At 38.5% G+C, this 15,064-nt stretch overlaps 1 protein-coding gene across 2 annotated transcripts in view; it reads right to left on the bottom strand.

Moving 5' to 3' along the window:
* The window catches only part of LOC134651394 (RNA/RNP complex-1-interacting phosphatase), a 73,887-nt gene that overhangs the window by 38,544 nt on the left and 20,279 nt on the right, over window positions 1-15,064 (bottom strand). For both annotated transcript variants that reach the window (XM_063506492.1, XM_063506493.1), the window contains exons 3-4: window positions 6,318-6,352; window positions 5,502-5,589 (exon numbers count right to left, since the gene is read on the bottom strand). In XM_063506492.1, the coding sequence (XP_063362562.1) occupies window positions 5,502-5,589; window positions 6,318-6,352 (123 nt within the window). The remainder of the gene's footprint in view (window positions 1-5,501; window positions 5,590-6,317; window positions 6,353-15,064) is intronic.

Genomic DNA, 15,064 nt, shown 5'->3' with positions numbered 1-15,064 from the left:
GAATTCGAGTCAAGCACGATTCTATGCGTAGTGAATATTCCGTTACTGATTCTGAAATATTTTGTTTACAATTCTGAAGCTCTAGAAGAAGATGTGTAGAATGTTTCTTTTCACCGAATGTTGTTTTGAGAAATTGTTTAATTTCAGCCCATGTATTGAAGGTCTTCAGGCAGCAGGCCATTTGGGCCTTACCTTCGAGTTGTGACAAAATAAATTTACATAGAACATTCTGCTGTTCTGAACTGGCTAAGCTTATAGCATTTTCGCAATTTGTCAAGAATGCCGGTAGGGACTCGCGATCTCCGTTGTAGGGTTTAATGAATTTAGTTAAGAAGGATAGAGTAATTTTGTCACTCATTTTGGGTTTTTGGAGCTTCGGAGAAGTTTGATTTACTTTTAATTCAAGCGCGGTAGAATTCGGATCGGTATGCTCAGCATCCGATTGATATTCGTTAGATTCCTCGGTTATGTCCTCTATTTTAAGATTACTCATTAATTATGCCGTTCAGAACATCAGTAAATGTTAAAAATAGAATTAATTATCATACTAAGAGTAAAAATAGTAACTAATTGTCCATAGAAATTGTTGAAATAATCACTTGAATGCACTTTTAGTTTGAATTTGAAGGAATTATGTAGTTACTTTCACGAATAATTGAATTAAACTCACATAATGCTGACGATGCGCAGACACTCGGCAACGAACGGGTTGATGACCGGCCACACGATGCGTCGTATTGAGGTTGCACACGGCGAACTACGTAGGTAGTAGAGGTGTCACGTTGTCTCGAAACGTGCAGGTGTCCAAGATGGGATAGGTGCGGGCTAGTGAATCCAACAGAGTCACTAGACTGATCGTCGACCTGGAGCAGTGCGAGTGGGGTTGATATGTTGTTTGTGTTCCGAATGCGGGCTCGGCTAGGTTGCCGAGGCTGATCGTCGATCCGGGGTTGCGATGCGGGCTCAGCGACAGTACTGAGACTAACCGTTGATCTGGAAGCTGTCCTTTGAGTTCGGAATGACGAGACCTCTGTCAGTCTCTTATGTCATCCCACCGCTGCCACCAATTTGTTATAGGGCAGCCTCCGTTGGAGTTTTGAAGAAAACTCTTGAATTCAACCCAAACAGTTTATTCAACCAAAATACACTGCACAAACTTACACACTAAAAGATTTAGAATTAGAATGTTATTAGATCTATGTTAAAGAGTAAATTACGAATGACCATGTTTTTACTATTATTCGAATTTTTATACAGTAATATTGCTGTCAATGCTTCACCTACATTTTAGTTTTACCTGGTAAGCAAAATAATTATGAGTGTATATAACAGTACGTAATAGGTACGTACTCTTAACTTACACAGTTCGAATGGTGTACGTACGTACTCTTTAACTTACACAGTTTGACTAGTGCTAGATTGTACAATGAAATTACCGCGAGGAGTACTGGGAATTACCCCGAGTGATGCGCCTGCTCACTGATGCTCATTTATCATGGCGGTGCGAATAGAGACAATGCCGCGTGTAATAATCACAATGCTCGTTTACAACCGACTAAGTAATGAATCGGATGTAATAGAGATAAATCCTACATCTCATACATTTCATATTGTGAAGATAGCCCAATTAATTTCTTCGTATACAAAGTAACATTTGCAGTTTGAAACTTTGGACAAAATTGCGTTTATAATAACGACAATGATGTAGCCGAAATCCGGTAAGGGCCCCCCACATCTAGCGTCTCCCGAACGTCGACGCCTAACCAACGCCCGCGCGGCGTCGACGCCGCGCTCCCGCAGCGGCGACGCGACGCTGCGGCGCCTCTCGGACGTCGACGTCGCAGTGACGTCCGCGCGGCGCCGACGCCGCGCCCGCACAGCGCCTCCGCGACGCCAGCGGCGACCAACGTCCAGTCAGACGCTCCTACGCTCGACAGCCGCCACTGACGTCGAGGAGGCGCGGCGCTAACGCGGCGCCGACGCCGCGCAGACGTCACTGCGACGTCGACGTTCGAGAGGCGCCGCAGCTACGCGTCGGCGCTGCGGGAGCGCGGCGTCGACGCCGCGCGGGCGTTGGTGAGGCGTCGACGTTCGGGAGACGCTAGATGTGGGGGGGGCCCTAAAGTGACCCTGCCCACAACGCAGAGTTAAAATCTTCAGGAATTTTGAGCTCGAAGTTCAGTAAAACATGTGGCTTAAATAAAATCCATAACAAGTACCTAACTAATGAATAAATATCTCTTATAGCTTGTACCAAACTAATGAGTAATAACAGACGTTTGAGCGAAAATATACGAAAACTCTAAGGGCCCCCCCCACATCTAGCGTCTTTCGAGCGTCGGCGTCTACAACTCTATGGCCGAACGTCGACGCAACGTCATTTTCCATAGCGCTGACCAGACGCCGACGCTCGAAAGACGCTAGATGTGGGGGGGCCCTAAAACGCAAATTTTACAAGTAATGAGTGAAAAACCGTGCTTGATTCAGCTACAGTGTAAAAGAGTTAAACGATCGTTATGACACTCTTAGTCAAAGAACTACGTAGAGTCATACATTAAAATTAAAATAACGAAACAGCTGCATATGACAGCTACAAAAACAAGTTTGAAACGATCGAGTTTTAATAATTGTAACTGAGTCAATTAAAATTGTAACGCATAGAGATTACACGTAACAAGTGAAGCATAAATGTGTCCGGCGACGTAATAATCGAATGGTAAACGCGAGTAATCGCTGTCAGCCGATGACAACTCGTCAGATTATATGTGACGCAACGGAATTGAATCATTCGAATTAAATGAATCCATACACGCCGGTGCTCATGTCAATTTAGAATTTTTGCTTGATTGATACATTTAACTTTAACTCGGATTATCTGTTTTTATAGAGCAGGTAGACATAATAACATTAAAAAAAACAAATTTAAAAGTGGAAAAATTACTGTCTTGGGTGAGATTTGAACTCACGGCCTCTGGAGGCCACCGAGAGCCCGTGCCGTGCCGATCCAGAGGCCGTGAGTTCAAGTCTCACCCAAGACAGTAATTTTTCCATTTTTAAATTTATTCTAAGCTTAATAGCATCGTTCGCAGACGTTTCTGCTTATTAAAAATTAAATCCAATAAGGCGCCAACCGACTTCTTCGAACTAAGCCCCCGTACAAGACCTCCAGGTTTCACTACCCAACGACGTGTCTGGTGCCTGCTGAACCGCTTCAGAACTGACGTCGGCAACTCCGCATACCACAGGAACAAATGGGGATGGTGTGAGTCGGCGGCATGCGGATGTGGAAAACCGGAACAAACAATCCGTTACATGGTGCTAGAATGCCCCAACACCAAATTCGGTGGCAACATTGAAGAGCTCAAGACCTTGACTGGGAAAGCTGTGGATTATTTTAAGAACTCTAGCTTTAAATTTTAAATTTATAACGCAGTGACATGTATAGCAAATAAACTACTTGAATACTTGAATAGATATGCCATACGATAAATAAATAATTAAAAAAACAGTTATAGAGTCTGTGCGGAAAGAATAGAATGTCGTAGAATGTATTCCATCCCATACATTTCACGACTCTTCTCTTTCCGAGTTTCCGCACAGACTCTATAACTGAGGTTTTTCAAAATTTCCGAAGGATAAGAAATAGAAATAGAAATAGAAATTGGTTATTCGCAAAAGCAACCTCACTTGTTTTATAAGCATTTTCTGTGGATCGGTATCACCAGAAAAAATCAACAACATATCGTCTTAGTTAGACGTAGGCAAATAATAATTGCTTGGCAATCTTAACACTACAAGCGAACTAATTACAACATAAATAATAATTGTTTACGGTAATTTAATAATTTTATTCTGTTTTTATAGCGAACTTTCTACTGAAGAGCTCACATGTCTATGAGGAACCGTACAAGTAATCCGATGTGACAGGCGATGACACGGCGGCGGGGCAAGTGCTCGACACTCGACAGTCTTGACACCGACCTGTCTTCGACGATCATATCGGAAAGTGTGTAATGTGCGATTAAAAGAGCACACTTTTTTCATAATGTCTTTGTATAAAACTTAGTTCAATTGTAAAGACTAACGGAGATTTTCAGTTTTTAACTGATTACCTAGACCGAAGTGTGTAACAATTATTTATTAGTTGATTGTTACGCTAGTAAACATACTTTTCGTTTTAGTAGGTAAAAAGGAATAATTCTGTTTTTTGTTGTTTTATTTGTACGGCTAAGTAATGCCATAAACTGAAAAGTTTACCTATTGTCATATTTTACAGTTATGTACAACGTCTAAAAAGATTTACACTCTGCCATGTATAAGCATTTGCTTAGAACGTAACTTAGAACAGCATTCAGCCATCACCAGCAGAGGTAGTTGATCACACAAAGACAAAGGAGCTGATAATTAATGCTCCAGGTCTGGTCAGTTACCACTCGCACTGCCGCGCCATTAAAACGCCACTTTACGATAGGATTATACTGAAGGATGTATGCAAAGCAATCAGCCATACCTAAGTACGAACAAAGCGTAGTTCGTCGTGGAAACTGTGACTTTGAATCGTAAAACTGAGCATTATTTAACGGCTTCCCGGTATGCTGGCACGCACGGGGCGCCCTGCAGACGCAGATTAAATCGGTGCATAATAGCAGATATGCCACCAACAAATAAATACACGTAAGACATTTGTTTTTAACAAATACAATTTAGGTCTAAGTCATGCGTTAAGCATGAGTAAATCGGCTGATTGCCGCGTTATAGAAGTGCGTTTTATCAGACCCGATAGCCACTCTCCAGCAAGATATGGTTGCTGGCTTCATTGAGGTAAAATATACTTCATAGATAGCATTGTTTATTTCTATTTTATATCCTATTTGAAGTTAGTAAACAAAAATGTGCATAATTTTCAAATATCAAAAGCATTAATGACTTTACAGATAGCGCAAGGAAAGTCATCAATATGTGATTAAGAAAGCTGCGCTGCGATCAATTCAGACAGCGTATTATTCTAGACTAGCATATCTGGACCAGTGTTATGTAGTCTGTACTACAGGCTAACCTGTAACTACGAGTCGTAATTCTGGTGTAAGCATGTCGTCTCATTTGGTATATGGCTGTTACTTTTCATTATGAGTAACGCACTGAAGGTGGTGTTTATGAAGACGTCATGTCTATATGGTACTATTTTGCAATGCATCCTTGATAAATTGCTGCAAAAATAATGACGCAAAATGGTACCAAGAAATGTTTGATATTTGTACGATAGTCTAGTCTCTGTGACTTTAGGACACCACAAAGTAGGTACTTTTATAGTCAGATTGTATCATACCTAATAGACTTAGGACTGAATTCCCGCATTAAGAATAAAGAGTTTCTGTAAGTTAGTTAGTCGCCCAGGTACCTGTACGGCAAGTCAAATAATTATTATACTATACAAGTAAACAGGAATAAACTTCAATGCAATTTCGGTATGGGTACATAAATATAAAGGTAATCATTCTTACCCCGGGATTATAATAGCGCGCCGTGTTGGTTAGGTCCACTACAGCTCCCAAATTTGGCAATTTATTCAGGAGCGTTCTGATGTCCCATCTGAAACAATATTCAAAATGTTACATTATTTTGAAAATTATAACGCCACAAAAAGTAGCTAAATAAGTATGTTTTTTTGGGTTTTTCGTATTCGATTCGAGCCTTGTATTGAATACATTTTGCTCTGCACTAGACTCACCTAATGGACCGCACTGTTTGGATGCTTTTAAAAATATCCTTCCGGCCTTAGACAGAGAATACAGAACTACATAAAATAATTTAAAAGAAATCAGATTCTTTCAATGATGAGACCGGAATAACACCTCCGTGAGTTGAAGTGTAAATCACACCAAATTTACATCAGTATTCAATTTACTTCCCACTTAACAGGACTCAAGGGTCAGGTGTCACGACCTGCTTCCCTGACGTGCTGATAGGTCCAATTTTAATAATTGCAATGTCTTATAAAACATGTGCCTGCTAAAAGAATTAAATAAAACGGCAATGGTTTTTTCCGGCCGAATTTTATGGCAAGACTGAGCAAGAAGTTTGGGCCCAAAAGTAGCAAAGCTTGCTGATATGACGTAATAGGGGGTTTTATGTACAATTTATTGTGAGCACCCAGTTAGTCATGGCAAAACTGAGATATTTTATAGTTAAGTCAAAGTAATTGCCCAAACTTCGAATAAGTAATAGCGGTCATCGCTTGCGCTACGTTTCGACTCTTGCTTGTGGGCTCATTTTACCTTTGTATGGTCTTTCACCATAACTCATAGAGGTATACTTACATTTCTTTTATAGCCTTATTGTGTTCCTGGACACCCTGAAACAAGGAAGAGAAATTAACATAGTAAACACACAAGCGAGGTAAGAGTCCCCGGCGAGTCATTAGCGCAAGGCTCCGTACTCGGTACTCCGGACAATGCGTCTTTGAGAGAGCCGCATGTAGGCGACGGACGCTGATAAGGGCGCAGATCAATCACTGCCCAGCCCTACCTGACTGGTGTCAACGAACTTCAGGCGCTGACGGCTCTATGAGACCAAACTTCGAGTTTGGACATCCCTGTTAGAGTTAGATAAGGCATTTCAAACCAAGCCATTTGTTTCGAAAATATACGCAGGGACTCGTAATACCTATCCCGGTGAAAATAATTCTAATAATCTTCGCAGCATTTTACATAATTCAACAAACTAATTCATAAAAAAGAGAATTTGGAATAAGTGGTCCCCAAAATCGACGATCATAAATTTCGAAAACCCATTTCTGTTGCACCGCGGGCCAGGAATTTTGTGTAAAATTTTCAATTTTGCCTAAAATAATCTTAAATAAAATGTCAGGCCCCATAATAATAGGTTGTTTAGAGTGGCCATAATTTATCGACGGGTGTTGACATGATGTAAAAAGATTAAGGGTAAAATGGGAACGCCAGGAGGTGTGTCTAAATAGGGTTAATTTTCAATTTGGTTTCGCCGGTGGCCTTTATAAATTAACAGTGGGTAATTTCAATAAATTGTTGATACTGGGAACTGCGAATAAATATTGATCATTGCTACTTGATCAAGGCTTAACATTTTATGTGAGCGATTAAAACAAAATTAAACGATGACACGAGAAAGTTGCGAAACACCAACATCTTCTTCTGCCGATTCCGAGAAGGCAACTTAATTGCTGAACAAACTGTCGAGCGTACAATTGTAACGTGGTACTGTAAATTATCTGAGAAATGATTAAGTCAAAAATGTATTACTTATGCCAACCGCGAAAGAGGTGACTTGTAAGCCATGTAGGTATCGCTTATAGGTAAAAATGGAATTATGACCGCAATTACTCGATTAATTGGTTTGTTTTGACAATTGATGAAGGGAGAGGGAGAGGAATTATTTATCAAGAAAATACTTATTTAATTTAGTCGGGATGTTATATTGTGAACGACAAAGTCCAAAAGGATGACGTGAACACTCGCCACCTCCGGCATCTTAGTGCCGTTTCCAATTAACGAAGAGCCGGAACAAATAAAAGGCAAAGCGAACAAAGGAATTTATTGCAATCGCGGATTTTCACGACTGCAGCTCGCACGTATAACGTGATCAATATGATCATGTTTGCGCTTCCTTTCCCAAACGAAAATATCTTGGTGACACATTGTAGTACGTATTTTATTACGCGATTTAAGCACAACTGAATTACCTACTCTAGCTCACTCACATTAATATAAGACGACATACAATAACAAACGAATCTTATAAATAATTTACCTCTATGGAGCATGCCATAAATCATTTTTGCAGAAAAAAGTAGCACACAATCAACGACTCGTATATTGTTTATGAGAATAAAAAATCGTTGACAGGTAACAATATCACAAATTGACGCTTTGTAATACCAAGCCCTCAAAACGTATTGAGAATTAAATATATAGCACTAGTAAAGCAATAAAATCGAAGAGATGATCCTTGATCTTAAATAGAATCCATTACGATATAAATGACAATCGTAATTCTCAATCGCAAGAGTTGAATTTGCACGCACCGGTACACCTACATAATCGTACTGAGGGCAAAAACAGAACACCAATTTAAAAAAGATATTTAATGCCCTTTTCCTCTCCCTGTTCAATGAATGTTTTTATTTATTGTCGGTTATATTCAGGGAAATCGTAACAGTAATAAATTATCCATGTAAACGAAAGTTCTCTAAGGTCATTTCAGTTCCCTCTGCAGCATCGCCAACTATTTCTAATCCATCGCAAGTTACCACAACAAAGAAATAATCTGTAAGTTCATAAAACTTATACGTAAGTATAGAAAAATATGTACTACAGTAAAGCGAACGACTGTATAGTAGAAATATCTCTTTGCGTTGCCTAATACTCACACGAGTAAGTACTAATACATGATACTATACTACGCAGAGAAATATTTCTTGTGCCTGACGAAAAAATCATAATGTTTTTGCGGACTACTGTTCAAGCTAAATGTTTTTGCTGTCGCTGCACATTCATGTTTCGTGTCGACCGATACAGTAGGTGAAATAAATAATGGTGCGCTGGTATCATTTGGACGCACTTTATTGATCTCACGTATTGAATGCTTTAGTTCTAATTGAAGCAGAAAATGAAATTTTCATATTGTAAACTCAGTGAAAAAGCAATTTATAATTAATTATTTTTTTAACCCAAACACAATAAGTCATAAGCATAACACACATTAAAAATATTTTCATGCATGGTACGTTCGGCCTTTGACAACGATAATTAGGATATCCCCACCCATAAACCTTAATGAGATTGGAAAAATGTGTTTAATAAAATAATCAACGCGGCAGTTGAATAAATCGCCGATTGCCCGCTGACAAACCCATACGATGCGACAACACATTACTTACGGGACTGTGTCGTGCCAGCGATAAATGTAACTTTGTCATTTTTACGACATGCCACTTATAATACATATTTGCAAACATGGAATGAAGAAGGATACCACATGTAGAGATGTCCCTGTATTGAGTTATTATAAAACACATGTATAATTTCGAATATATTCGCATTCTTTCTAATATTGCAAAAATTAAAAGCTAGCCAGAAACAAAAAAACACGTATACAGTGAAAACGCAAGTAATGTGGGAATGTAAACCGCAGGGCGAAAACATAAAATAAAAAAGTCCGCAGACCTCCCATCAAATAACAAGTGGCAAGCTCTGGCTTATCGCCCCATCGCGTGTCGACAAAACGAACAACACCTCGCGCACCTCGATCATATTTGACAAATGCGGGGATCAAATAATCGCCAATGCTTTCAACCTCATGTTGTGTACGCTAAGCTATTTTTAACCTAACAGAGAAAACAGATATTCACTATTCAGAAGAAAAATATGTCTAGCACGTTAAGAAATATATTTGTTTTTCCAAAATTTCATTTTAGATCCAAACATTTATTGCAGTGTTCCGTATAAAGATGAAATATTCCTTTCCTAAAACTATTTCCATACCAAATATAATCTAAATCTAATCGATAATGCGGTTAAGTGTGTAGAGTTAACAGATAAAGATACACAGACAGACAAAAAAAATACTTTAGTATTTATAATAGGGATAATTAAGCACCGATAATAAATTTTATTGTGCTAGTCATAGCCCAATTTTTATGATTACATAATAACAACCGGGAGTTACATTGCAAAATTGAAATGTAACGGTGAGTCAACATTATGTTCGAGTATTAGATTTCAAATTGAGCTGTGTCGAGAAGACAAATCTAGTCGCGATCAAACAGAATTTACGAGGTTACAAGAAAGAGCTTGTCGAAGCTTATCGAGATCCAAACACCGAATAACTTTGGTGACTTTCACCACATGCTCTCCAATAGTAAAACTAGGAGAAACACAACAAACCGACATTTGAGGCTCATTATATAGATCTAAATAAAACAGCTCTAAATAATCAAACAACTTGTTTGAGTCACCTTTGTAAATATTCAAAGATTTAAAACATCCATTAACATGCCTGCACCATTTTAATTATTATTCAGATTCATTGTACATTGTTAAGTGACAAAATTTTAAGGCGCCGCGGTCTATAAATGATTTATAGAGTAACTGTTCTGACTTCTCAAAAATGCATGATCATCATCTGTTTGATGATTTTAAAGTCTATTTTATTTGTTGTGATGTACGATTGACTTTCCATTGTTTCATAGCCGATATGCAGTCGGGCCGGCGTCGCTCGTGTCGTCATGTTGTTTTTCGACAATCATCTGATCCGTTACGCCATTTATTCGAATGGTAATGATGGCATAATTGACAGAGGGCAACTATTGTTCGTATTGTGTTCTATTGATATTAGTTTTGTCGCCTTGTAATGGCGGAGTTAGAGGCGTTGTTTTTGAGGTCGTTACTGAATCTGTCTCTTTTGATAGGAATGCAACTGCTGCAGTATACTGTAAAGGGGAGGAGCTGTTTTTAGAAGTATGAGAACTTGTTTGTTTTTATTCTAGTTGATCTTGTTCTTCTCATTTGAATGCATAATCGCAAGAATAAGTCATGTTCGTCTTTTTAACGCAACCTTACATTTTAACACGTAACTTTGTGACAGGTCGTACTTTTCTTACTTAAATTTAATTTTATAGAATAGAACAGAATTTATTCGTAAGCACAAACAATACATAATATAAAAGAAAACACAAAAAAAGAATAAAGTGCCACGAAATGGCCTCATCTCAGCATGTTGCTGGCGGCTTCCAGCGCAGCGCTGGTCTTCCGAAGAGACCATCAATACTATGATACTATGGTTACCAAAACTTCTTCATGATTGCTAATATGGATTGGAAATGGAATGGACATAGCAAAACAAGGCTAAATCAACAATAATAAATGAGAAGGTATTCAATAAATCGTAAATGTCAAAATCAATCCAAAGTAAGACATAAAATTTAAGGGCCTACAATTGCCTAGCCACTAAAAGTCGTTCATTGTCACTATAATTGATATGTGGCCAGTTTTTCATGTATGCGGGCATTGTCAACAATCCAAGCTAATGTTTTACTAATTTGTAGAGGAATGTTTTACTCACTCATACGGGTGCCAATATAGTTATTTTAAATTATCGTAAAAAAATTTAGTGTTTTTTAAGTAGTAGCGTAAAAAGCCAGAATTAGACAACTATGGTTTCATAACATGAATGTTATATAAACATGGTAAAAAAGCCTCGTTAAAATCGAATCCCGTTTTCAATTGGGACGATTAATCGAATGAAAAGCCACTGTATCGAATGTCAGAAGCATTTATCGCGCCTAATTGTGGCCGGTGCGCCGAAATTGTGTCCCAACGAGTTGGGTGGCGCGATCACTGATACCAGAGAGTGCAGGTTTCAACAAACTATTTTTCTCATAAATAAAACAAACTACTAACATTTATTAACTAGGCTTGTAGCGCAAGCTCGTTAAGAGGTTAATATTCGTAAATTAGCTTATCGCACATTGCGAGATTTGGGCTTAATATACCGTCGTCGTCCGTTGTCAAGGTCATTTAAGATTGCATACCTTATTAAGCAAAATACCAATGACGGCAACCTTTTTTTTTCATAGTAGCTAACACCATAAAGAAATTTCAATCACATATTCAAAACTCAAAAGTACTCAAAACCTAGGTACTTAGGGACCTCAAATATTTTAAAGGCGCGAAATCTTCGGTTTCTTTAAATATTTAAGTTTATTTTCCTCTTTCTCACGTGTTAAATTAAATTTCAAGTGACACTTATATGAGCTTATCTTGTAAGCCAGACGCATAAAGTCACAACGGTGAATCCCGATCATTTATATGGATTTTGTGAACACAACCACCTTAAAAATTGGCTCAAAGCCGTTACAATACCTCAAGATAACTTGCTTTATGGACACTTATTATCGTTTGTCAAGTACGTGTTAATAACGAAATCTAGACTGTTTTTAACAGAATAACTAAATTACAAAAACACGAATGCTGGCCGCGTAACCCCTACAACACTATACTATATTCACTTTTAATCCATACTTGTATAATACAACAAGATTAAGAGTACGATGCTGAAGAGTATAATTTACCAGTAAGTCACACGGAACACCATAATTTGCGAGTTCAATCATTGTCCGTCCGTGTCCTTTCGTGAAATTTATAAGGATCTTTTATGGTTAATAATCGCCCAAATTGTTGCACTTGACAACTGGACGTGTTGAACGAAACGCGAAAACACCACCCTTCAACACTGGCATCCTTTGTGGCGCGCCTTAAGTCTGGAAGAGCCGCTTAAAATACACGTGATAAAAGTTGAAGATGACTTAAAACTAAAAGATACTAGCATAACATTTGTTTAAGACTGAAACTGTCGTACCTAGAATAATTTTAGAACTAGGCAACCAAGTTATTCAAACATCAAACAGTTGCCACAAAAAAATACAATTAAGAATTTACCTTATTTGTATTTGTACCCATTGTTTCTTATGTAGTGATTTTAAGCTGTTTAATTAAAGCGTTACCTACTTTGAGGGTTTCTGAATCACCTTATATCTGCGTGGCGAAGGAGTCAAAACACAACGACCAAGAAAGCTGATTACACGGTGCTCCCACGATCTCGTGCCCTGCCGTCTCGTGAAGTACGAAACCTGGCGCGTACGTGTCAAAAGATGTAATTATGAAGAAATCCAATCAGCAGGCCAGCCGAGCCGCGACGTTGATTGAGCGATAAATTCCCCAGAGATAAATCACCGGAACGCGACAAACGACAAAACAACCCTTCACTAAAACGCACAATAGATAGCGATCACAGGTCAGGTCAGTAATCAAAATCAATCACAATCATAGCCTACCAATAAACTTAAATAACAATACAAGTATGGATTATAAAGAAATTTATACGACCAATGAGAGATCGAGAACGATGGCGCCGCGGCGCCAGTGTATTTCAGGTCACCGATTCTGAATCAGAATTTCAATCGTTTCGAACACAACTGACCCTTATATGGTGACACGGTTTTTAAACATGTTAATTTGTGCACTGTAAACAAGCCAGTGGAATTTTTATTCGTTTTTGTTCGTGTCAAAATTACGAAATAAATTTCCCTGAAAATAAAGAAAACAATACGATTTTTTTTATTATCTACTTTATTTATATAAGGAAACTACTTCAAACACAGTTTATTAGTTCCTACATTAAAGTGCATTAAAACTTTCGTGAAAATGTCCTTACCGAGTTACCTATTCTGTTGTCATTGCTCTTGAGTGGGGTTATTATCAAACTGCACATGGTACAAAGAAAATATGTCATAAGATAGAAGTCATTCAACATAGAAGATATACCCCGACATAAGAAACATGGAAACCAGCTCTGATAAACTACACACAATGACATAATGGACAAAAAATACTATGCAAAGAGGTTTAATGTCACTTGAGAATACGCGACTGTCCATATGAATTGCTCAAACAGATAGATCTGACCACGACTCGTGAAATATGACGGCCTTTCTGCAAGCCAGACTCTTCAACTTAAATATATCGCTTTAGCTTGAGACGATATCATGGAGTCTGGAACTTTTAAGAGACATCTATTCTCCTGTTAGGTAAAAAGTGAGTTTTTAGCCAGGCCGAACCCAAAACGAATAGCTGAATTGCGCCATATAATAACCCAGCAAAGGATAAAACATGGTAAAACAAGATTAAAAAGACTCTTGGGGGGAAGTATTTATGAACAAAAAAACTCAAATGGTAATTCGCATTTGAATAATTCGTACAAAGCACGCATCTCAACAACTCACAATTTCACACTAGGTCGTAGTTAATATTGGCCCGCGGCGGGTCTAGCACTAAACAGTCTGACTAATTAGACGCACTATGCAACAAAGGGACGACCACCCTCCACATGCCGTAAAATTTCTTTAAAATGTACCTTAAGGGTTTTGGAATAAGGAATGCATTGGGGATAATGAAGGTGGTAGATGCGCAGTGAGACGTGCGATGGCGGCGTACGATAGGCCGCCCACGCGTAGGCGCCGCGAAATTCGTGAGAAGAGGTGCTCCGGCGCCGCTCTCCACACACTAGGAAGCCGACAGATGTGCTTATGCAGACAACTTTCAACTTCACAAAGGAAATTTACTTTCGGTAACTAATGAAGCTAGCTGCTGATAGCAGTGATAGCTCTCATGTAGGACGAAAAATCTACCTCCTATTTCGCGGGAATTATATTTATGGAATGATTATCGATCGGATAAAAATCTATAATCGTTATCTATCTCGATAGTCTGTGTGTCAAATACGTCTTAATCTGTTCAGGCCTTTTTGCATGTTGAGTAGAACTCGATGCAAACTTCGTTTTGTAACGGAAATTAAAATAATAAAACCGAAAGAAGTGCTCTAAAATCGACTAGCATGGTCTTTGTGATGCTACATACCACTAACAATCATATTGAAAACAAATTTTCTATAGCAAAGATTATGTAAAATCTTGAGGATTGTAAGGAAAAAATCGTGCCGTGTCTGAATCAGAGGCCTACGATACTGAATCAAGCGACATGGTCAACCTCGCGTTCTTGGAAACGCAGGATTAACAATATTTTATTTTGTCATAGCGCCCGCCCGGCGCCCGCTCAGGCTCATACATTGTCATTTACCACTGCATGCACGACAACTGCGACGCATTAACAATACTTAAATACCACATAACCGGGCCATCAGATTCAACCATCAAAATTATTAACTGAATACACAATACCAAGAATTCGCAATCGAAAAATCTAAAGCCATAAAGGACAATAGCAGCACCATAATTCGCCTCAGACGCACCATATACGCAAAGCCATACTATAAACTAATCGCCATATAGAGAAACGAGACTTCATAATATGATTATCTATGTATGTATTCAAATTTTTATTGCAAATAGAAAAGGTCAATCCGTTGCCGAATAAACACTCCACTTAAGCGCTGAGGACCTGCATAAAAAATGAATAGAGTAATTAACTCTACAACTCTCAAGTACAGCCGCGAAATACCGTGAAAACCATTC

Source organism: Cydia amplana, chromosome 10 (genome assembly GCF_948474715.1).
Source record: "Cydia amplana chromosome 10, ilCydAmpl1.1, whole genome shotgun sequence".
In the NCBI taxonomy this organism is placed as follows: Eukaryota; Metazoa; Arthropoda; class Insecta; order Lepidoptera; family Tortricidae; genus Cydia; species Cydia amplana.
This window is presented reverse-complemented; position numbering and strand designations above follow the sequence as displayed.